This window comes from Phoxinus phoxinus, assembly GCF_949152265.1.
Source record: "Phoxinus phoxinus genome assembly, chromosome: 22".
NCBI lineage: Eukaryota > Metazoa > Chordata > Actinopteri > Cypriniformes > Leuciscidae > Phoxinus > Phoxinus phoxinus.
Window position 1 is genome coordinate 2,388,739 of NC_136897.1, and position 9,320 is coordinate 2,398,058.

The 9,320-nt window shown below is 42.5% G+C and overlaps 1 protein-coding gene across 1 annotated transcript in view; it reads left to right on the plus strand.

Annotated features, from left to right (window-relative positions):
* Positions 1-6,625, plus strand: part of LOC306990463 (uncharacterized protein) — a gene marked incomplete at its 3' end in the record, with an annotated part of 318,552 nt that extends 311,927 nt beyond the window's left edge. The window contains exon 3 of the mRNA XM_079597339.1: positions 1-6,625. This exon is cut by the window's left edge and continues 345 nt beyond it. Coding sequence (XP_079453465.1) covers positions 548-6,625 — 6,078 coding nt within the window. The 5' untranslated portion in view covers positions 1-547.
* Positions 6,626-9,320: the final 2,695 nt, after the last annotated feature.

Here is a 9,320-nt window from a genome sequence, read left to right on the forward strand (position 1 = left end):
AATACTGGTTGTATTAGACTGACTTCAAAAAGTGGTACAGAAGAAAAAGAAGAAACTAGGTGCCACTATATTTAGTCAAAAAACTAAGCTAATACGAAGCTGCGCTGGATTACCTGAATAACGAAGAGGACGTGGCTAAATTGTTGCTGGTTTAAGAAACGGATCGGACTTTAGCGCCGAAAACGAGCCTCAGAGAGCCGCGAACAGACCGCAGTTTCTCCGCGGTTTTGGCCTGTCAGCTAAGAGAGAAGTGACGCTGCGCGCTGAAGTGGGGACTTTTTTCTTCAAAAAACGGAGACCGAGGAGAAAAAGTACGGATTGAAAGACGTGATACGGACGCGCGAGGATAATGAGTGAGTTTGGAAGAAAACGAAAGTAACTTCTCCCTGCAAAATGTATGCTGATAGCAAGCTCTGATTCAGTCAATGTGGAGTTAAGGCGATCGTTAAGAAGTTGTTTTGCACTCGGTTTATTAAGAAAAGTAAAGCAAAAGGAAGTGCTTTATACGTTTGCATTCAACTAAAGCATTAACTCTGCTATTTGTAAGATGGCTGATGAAGATGAGCATAGATGTATCGAGGATACAATGGAAAAGGGTAGGTCACATAAGCTGACAGAGAAGGCATTAGAGGAGAGATTGCAGAGGTGCATTGCACTGAGAAGAAGAACATTAGGAACTCTAACAAGCAAAAGAAAAGAGTTAGAAACAATGATGAGTGATGCTCAAAATTTACAAAGTGTGAAAAATATGATGGAAAATGATTTTGCAACGTCACTAAATGAGTTTAACCGTCTCAACAACGAAGTTGCAAATCTTTTGACTGAAGATGAAAAAACAACTGATCAAGAGAACTGGTTCGAACCTAAAATGGCAACAATCAGAGGATTTATGAAAACGACAAAAAGTTGGATTGCAGCTGAGCATGAACTCATACTTCCAGTGGAAAAGATACTGCAAGAAGAAAACAATGCGGTTGATTATCTGCAAGAAACTGTTAAACCAAATGACAGCGTTTCACAGGTGGGGGTCTGCGATGTCACATATGCCAGCCGACATGGATCACAAGTAAGTCGCACCTCAGCTGTGTCACGAGTATCGTCAACAAGAGCTAAACAGGAAGCGGAACATGCAGCCCTGCTCGAACGTGCTGCTGCGCTAAAGAAAATGCAACAGCTTGAGTTTGAAGCAGCTAGAATCAAAGCCGAAAAGGATGAGTTAGAGCTGGAAACTGCATTAGCTGAGAGTAAAGCAAAATTAAAGGTGCTTAAAGAATATGAAAGATCCGAAGATGGTTTAAGTAGCTACGCGGCAGTGCAAAAGTCACAAGGTGGACACGTGAAGGAAAGAACTAGCATTATGCTTCCTCAGCAAGCTAAAACGAACACTCATGTTCACCCACAAACACAGCACTCCCAAATACAACAGCCATCTCAACCGGTCTCCAATTATGTCACTAATGCTCAACCTAACAAAGGCGATGACATACTAGCGGTTATGCAAAAACAGAATGTAATCACTGAGCTACTTGTAAAACAACAGCAGCTATCTCATCTACCAACAAAGGACATTCCTGTGTTCAAGGGTGATGCGCTACAATACAAATCTTTCATGAGAGCGTTTGAGCACGCAATAGAGCAGAAAACCAGCAATGATCAAGACAAATTGTACTTCTTGGAACAATTTACGGCCGGTGAACCTCAAGAGCTTGTTCGCAGCTGTGCTCATATGACACCTAACAAAGGATACTGCGAGGCGAAGCGACTACTTCATAAGCACTATGGGGATGAATTACGGATTGCCAGCGCGTACATTGACAAAGCTCTCAAATGGCCTCAAGTGAAGTCTGATGATGGGAAAGCATTGAGCGCCTATGCAATGTTTTTGATTGGATGTCGCAATACCATGGAAGACATCGAATTTTTAGAGGAGATGGACAACCCAACCAACTTACGGACAGTGGTGTCTAAGCTACCGTACAAATTGAAGGAACGTTGGCGAGCTGAAGCTTATGACATGAAAGAGCGAAGAGGCAGGAGAGCAAAGTTTGCTGATTTGGTGAGCTACATAGACCGCCAAGCTAGAATAGTGATGGATCCCCTCTTTGGTAATATCTCAGACAGCCGCCCAATCCCAAGTGGAAAGACTGACCAAAAGGAAAAGCATTATGGAAGGAAAGAGGTACGTGGAAGCAGTTTTGCAACCAATGTTTCCACCGAAAGCAAAGGGCCTCTAGAAACGCTTGCTAAGTCAGCAAACTCAAGTAAAACTGTGAGTGCCTTTGATAAGCCATGTTTGTACTGCCAGCAATCTCACACCCTTGCCTCATGCAGCAAAATCAAACACCAACCACATAAAGAGCGTGTGGATTTCTTAAAACTGAAGGGCTTGTGTTTTGGATGTTTAATTCCGGGTCATCTTAGCAAATTTTGCAAAAGAAGAATTGAGTGTAAAGAGTGTGCTTTAAAGCATCCAGACATTTTGCACATAATGAAAAAAGAAGGTTCTGTCTCACCTGAAAAGAAAGATGGTCATCATGGAAGTGAAGTATCGTGTGCTCAAGTGTCTATTCTGCAAGAGTCCTGTAGCCTAACGGGGGCCGGAGAAGCAGGATGTGTGCTGTCAATAGTACCGGTGAAGATCAAGTCAAAAAGGAGTGACAAGTGTGTTGAAACATATGCCTTTCTGGACCCGGGAAGCACAGCAACTTTCTGCACAGAAGACCTGCAAAAGAAACTAAACATTAAAGGGAAACCAACACGAATACTTCTTAGCACCATGGGTCAAGACAAACCTGGAGAACAGAAGCTCATGAACAGTTTCATCATATCAGACCTGGAAGTGTGTGGGCTGGAAGACACCAAGTTCATTGAGTTACCTAAGGTGTTCACTCATAGCAACATACCTGTTCACACCGAGAACATACCTAAACAGTCAGATATCCAGAAGTGGCCTTATCTCAATGAAGTACGCTTGCCAGAGATAGAAGCAGATGTAGGCCTGCTTATTGGAGCTAACTGTTCAAGAGCAATGGAGCCATGGCACGTTGTTAATGCTGAGGATGGAGGCCCTTATGCCGTGAAGACTGCCATTGGCTGGGTTGTGAATGGGCCCTTAAGAAAAGAACTGGATGATGCAATGAATGAAACGCCTACCTTTTCAGTAAACAGAATTTCTGTGATGGAGATTGAAAAGCTGCTGGTCCAACAGTATAACACTGATTTTCCAGAGCGTAACTACGATGATCGAGAGGAGATGTCTCATGAAGACAAACAGTTTTTGCAATCTGTGCAGAAAACGACAATTTTTGAGAACGGGCATTACAGCATTGGACTGCCACTCAGGAATGAGAAGCTCCAAATGCCTAATAACCGTTGTGTGGCTGAACAGCGCATAGCCTGTTTGCTTAGAAAGTTCAAGAAGAATCCTGAATTCTTTGAAGAGTACAAGGGCTTTATGGAAACCATCATTGACAAGGGCTATGCTGTCCAAGTTCCAGTTCAACAGCTGAACCGTGACGACAACAGACTGTTTTACATACCACATCACGGGGTGTATCACCCAAAGAAAAGAAAGTTGCGGGTGGTCTTCGACTGCACAGCTTCGTTTCAGGATAGGTCTCTGAATAGTGAACTGCTCCAAGGACCCGACTTGAACAATACGTTAGTTGGTGTGCTTTTAAGATTTCGTGAGGAGCCAGTAGCTATAATGGCGGACATCGAGTCGATGTTTTATCAGGTCAAGGTACCGGAGCGTGACGCAGACCTACTCCGTTTTCTTTGGTGGCCCAACGGCAAGTTGAACGAACCTATGGAGGAATTCCGAATGACCGTGCACCTCTTTGGAGCCACTTCTTCACCGAGTGTTGCCTCATATGCACTGAAAAAAACTGCTGAAGATCACAAGGCTGATGTATCTCCAGAAGCTGTACAGACAGTTCTGCGTAACTTCTACGTAGATGACTGTCTGAAGAGTGTAGCTAACGAAGAAGATGCGGTAACCTTGGCTAAAGATCTTCGTACCCTGTGTGCCAGCGGAGGGTTTGCTTTAACAAAGTGGATGAGCAATAGCAGGAAGGTGTTAATGTCAATCCCTGAAGAACATAGAGCTAGCGAAGTGAAAGACCTGGATCTAAGACATGACGCTTTGCCAATCGAGAGGACCCTTGGTGTACAGTGGGACACAGAAACTGATACTTTCACTTACAGTATGAAGCTGCAAGACAAGCCGATGACCAGAAGAGGCATTTTATCAGTCGTGAATTCCATCTACGACCCCCTTGGCTTTTTGGCTCCGGTCATCTTGCCTGCTAAACTCCTGCTGAAAGATCTTTGTAAAGAACAATACGGATGGGACGAGAACATTGGTGGAAAACACGCTGAAGATTGGAAAAGATGGATCGAAGATGTCAGTCATCTCTCTGCCTTCAATGTGAGCAGGTGTTGGAAGCCTGTAGATTTTGGATGTACTGCAGCAGCACAGTTACATCATTTTTCAGATGCTTCAGAGTCCGCATATGGCACTGTGTCTTATCTGCTGCTAGAGAATAGCCAAGGTGAGAAGCATTGTGCATTCCTCATGGGGAAGTCAAGAGTAGCCCCACTCAAACTGGTCACCATTCCCAGGCTCGAGTTGACCGCAGCAGTTGTCGCTGTTAAAGTAGACAAGATGTTACATCAAGAGCTTCAAGTTCCACTGCAACAATCTATTTTCTGGACAGACAGTACTACAGTGCTCAGATATATTGACAGTGAAACTGCTCGTTTCAAAACCTTTGTTGCAAACAGAATCTCGTTGATCCGAGAAGCAACCAAGCCATCGCAATGGAAGTATGTCAGAACAACGGAAAATCCTGCAGATCAAGCCAGCAGGGGACTGAAAGCTAAGAATTTGGTGCAAGGAGGAACCTGGATCAATGGGCCGGATTTCTTGCTGAACAGTGAATGTGATTGGTCGGAACAGCCTATGCGAAGGAAAGAAAGCCTTCAAAATGATCCGGAAGTCAAGAAGGGAGTTACAGTCAACATGATCAAAGTTGAAGAAAACATGGAACCAATCGACAAATTGATCAACTATTATTCGGACTGGCATAAATTAAAGAGATCAGTGGCCTGGATTTTAAAGGTGAAGGAAAATCTGTGGAAACTGAAAGAGAAAAGAAAGGAAATATCAAGAACGATCAGGCAAGCGGAAAAGAACCCTGAAAAGGAAAGTTCAAAGTTAGAACAACAAATGAAAAAATTCAAAGCAACAGAAAAGAAATCACTTACCATGGATGATCTGGTTGCAGCAGAATCGGAAATAATCCAATTCAGTCAAAGACAACAGTTTGGAGAAGAAATCAAAGTACTGGAGAAAGGTAAACAGCTCAGTCGCAGCAGTCAGCTGTTTAAATTGGATCCGATTCTTCAAGATGGCACGTTAAAGGTTGGTGGAAGACTCCACAAGTCCGCTATGCCAGAAAATGCTAAACATCCAGCAATTCTTTCAAAGCATAGCAGAGTTGCTACACTGATTTTGAGAGACATACACCAAAGAACAGGACACTGTGGACGCAGTTATGTCTTGGCACAACTGAGATGCAGGTATTGGATCCCACAAGCCAATTCTGCAATTCGAAAGATCATCAACAAATGTACAGTGTGCCGCAGGATTAATGGAAAGGTTGGTGAGCAAAAAATGGCAAACTTGCCTGAAGATAGGCTCTTGCCAGGTAAGCCTCCTTTCACAAATACCGGCGTTGATTTCTTCGGGCCGTTTGATGTCAAGCGGGGCCGGGGTACAGTCAAAAGATACGGCGTGATGTTCACTTGCCTCACTCTCAGAGCGGTGCACATCGAAGTTGCAGATAGCCTCGACACAGACTCCTGCATTAATGCAATTCGTCGCTTTATGTGCAGGAGAGGTCAAGTTACCATCATGCGTTCCGACAACGGCACAAATTTTGTGGCCGCTGAAAGAGAGTTGAGAGAAGCCATTCAACTGGTGGATAATGGCAAGATTGAAAAGGCCTTGCAACCAAAAGGAATAAAGTGGATATTCAACAGCCCAGCCGCTTCACACCAAGGCGGGGTCTGGGAAAGACAAATTCGGACTGTGCGAAGAATCCTTAACTCTCTTTTGAAAGAGCAAGCAGTGAACGATGATTGTCTTCTGACAATAATGTGCGAGGTCGAAAGCATAATCAACGGTAGGCCGCTTACAACTGTTTCAGATGATGTGAACGACGTAGAACCTCTAACACCCAATCACTTATTGCTGTTGAAATCTCAACCCAAAATGCCTACAGGGATTTTCAGCAAAGATGACATGTACACAAGAAAGAGATGGAAGCAGGTCCAGTATCTTGTGGATTTATTTTGGACTAGATGGACACGTGAATACCTTCCACTTCTTCAGGAGCGCCAGAAATGGCTAAAGCCAAGAAGAAACTTCATGACAGGAGATGTTGTGCTATTAGTGGACAGTTCTTCCCCACGGAACTCCTGGCTCATGGGAAAAGTAGTTGAAACGTTGCCGGACTCCAATGGAACAGTACGAAGAGTGAAGATAAAGACCAAGACCAACACTCTGGAAAGGCCTGTAAACAAACTGTGCTTGTTGGAAGAGGCGACGTCAGAAGAGTAAAAAAAAGGGAAACAAGTTGATAGTTTATGGACATTTAAAAATTGTTTGGCTCTCAGTGTTTAAGTTTATAATTGCTTAGTCCTCCTGATTAACCAATTAGGGGCCGGGTAATGTAAGAGCCACATAAGGACTAGTTCATCTGAAATAATAATTTAGTTTAAAACCAGTAAAAGAACATTTATAAGAAATATATTGGTTAAGTAATGTTTAGTAATGCATGATTTAGTAATGTTTAGATTTGATAATATTTCAGTATTTTGAGCTTCCAGTCAGATAGCACTACGTCATAGCGTAAGCGATTGGATGTAGTTAGTTTTAGTTTGAAGTTAGAGACGTTGGAAGCAACACAGTTTTTTGACCGTGCGTACCATTGTCTATGTATAATTTTGTTTTATAATTTTGTTTTGGAAGTAAACATTTTAAAAGAAGACCGTTTGGTTTGCTCGTGTTTCAAATACTGGTTGTATTAGACTGACTTCAAAAAGTGGTACAGAAGAAAAAGAAGAAACTAGGTGCCACTATAAGTACCAAAGATAACATACAGATTGGGACATCATAAAGGGGGCACTCGGTTTTGAACCGGGGACCTCTTGATCTGCAGTCAAATGCTCTACCACTGAGCTATACCCCCTGTAAAATATATTTTTTCAAAGTAAAAAAAAATCCCATTAATTTTCTTAAATGCATCTGTAGAAACAGCCAACAACGAAGTGTTTGGCTTTTTGGACACTAGCATAACAGTATCCGAGATAACATTCAGATTTGGCCATGTCAAAGGGGGCAACCGGATTTGAACCGGGGACCTCTTGATCTGCAGTCAAATGCTCTACCACTGAGCTATACCCCCTGTAAAAATTATTATTTCAAAGTAAAGAAAATCCCAGTAATTTTCTTAAATGCATCTGTAGAAGGTAAAACAACGAAGTGTTTGGCTTGTTAGACAGTACCAAAGATCACATTCAGATTGGGACATCATAAAGGGGGCACTCGGATTTGAACCGGGGACCTCTTGATCTGCAGTCAAATGCTCTACCACTGAGCTATACCCCCTGTAAAATATTTTTTTTCAAAGTAAAAAAAATCCCAGTAATTTTCTTAAATGCATCTGTAGAAACCGCCAACAACGAAGTGTTTGGCTTTTTGGACACTAGCATAACAGTACATGAGATAACATTCAGATTTGGCCATGTCAAAGAGGGCAACCGGTTTTAAACCGGGGACCTCTTGATCTGCAGTCAAATGCTCTACCACTGAGCTATACCCCCTTTCAGAGACATTTTGGTAAAGAATAAAAAAATTCCAGGAATTTTCTCAAATACATCAGTATAAGGTAAAATAATGATGTGATTGGCATGTTGGAAACTAGCATAACAGTACCAAAGATAACATACAGATTGGGACATCATAAAGGGGGCACTCGGATTTGAACCGGGGACCTCTTGATCTGCAGTCAAATGCTCTACCACTGAGCTATACCCCCTGTAAAAAATTTTTTTTCAAAGTAAAGAAAATCCCAGTAATTTTCTTAAATGCATCTGTAGAAACAGCCAACAACGAAGTGTTTGGCTTGTTGGAAACTAGCATAACAGTACCAAAGATAACATAAAGATTGGGACATCATAAAGGGGGCACTCGGATTTGAACCGGGGACCTCTTGATCTGCAGTCAAATGCTCTACCACTGAGCTATACCCCCTGTAAATTTTTTTTTTTCAAAGTAAAGAAAATCCCAGTAATTTTCTTAAATGCATCTGTAGAAGGTCAAGTCAAGTCAAGTCATCTTTATTTATATAGCGCTTTTTACAATACAGATTGTATCAAAGCAGCTTCACAGTGATAACATGAAAATAATACAAAAAAACAATTTCATCATCATCCACCTTTAAGGCAGATCTATAATATTGTTGAATATTAAATGTCCCCAACTAAGCAAGCCAGAAGGTAAGGCAACAGCGGCAAGGAACCAAAACTCCATCAGGTGACAGAATGGAGAAAAAAACCTTGGGAGAACCCAGGCTCAGTCGGGGGCCAGTTCTCCTCTGGCCAATGAGTGAACAGTGTATGAAGTTCAGAATGAATCAGAGTATTTGTCCAGTTCCGGTTGGTTGAAGTCGGAGTGGAGAGGAGAAGAGACTGGTTGACACTTCAGGTCAGCGGCGTCGTCGTCGTGTCCTGGCGCTGGTCCTTCATCAGATCTGGATACGGCCTGGTTCCGGTGGACAGCAGAAAACCTCGGGATAGACAGAGAGACTAATATTAGCGTAGACGCCATCCTTATTATGATGTACCAAGTACATCAGGATTTACGGGAAGTGTTCCCGGTCCCGGCTGTTCTAAACTATGCAGCCTAATTATATAAGTCTATAATGTGTTATGTGTATGCTAGGCCGAAGAGATGTGTTTTTAGTCTAGATTTGAACTGACAGAGTGTGTCTGCTTCCCGGACAATGGTAGGAAGACTGTTCCAAAGTTTTGGTGCTAAGTAGGAAAAGGATCTACCGCCAGCAGTCGATTTAGATATTCTAGGTATTATTAACTGGCTGGAATTTTGAGATCGCAGTAGACGTGAAGGACTATAATAAGTTAAGAGCTCGCTCAAGTACTGCGGAGCTAAACCATTTAGTGCTTTGTAAGTGATCAGCAATATTTTAAAATTTATACGATGTTTAATAGGCAGCCAATGCAGTGTTGACAGA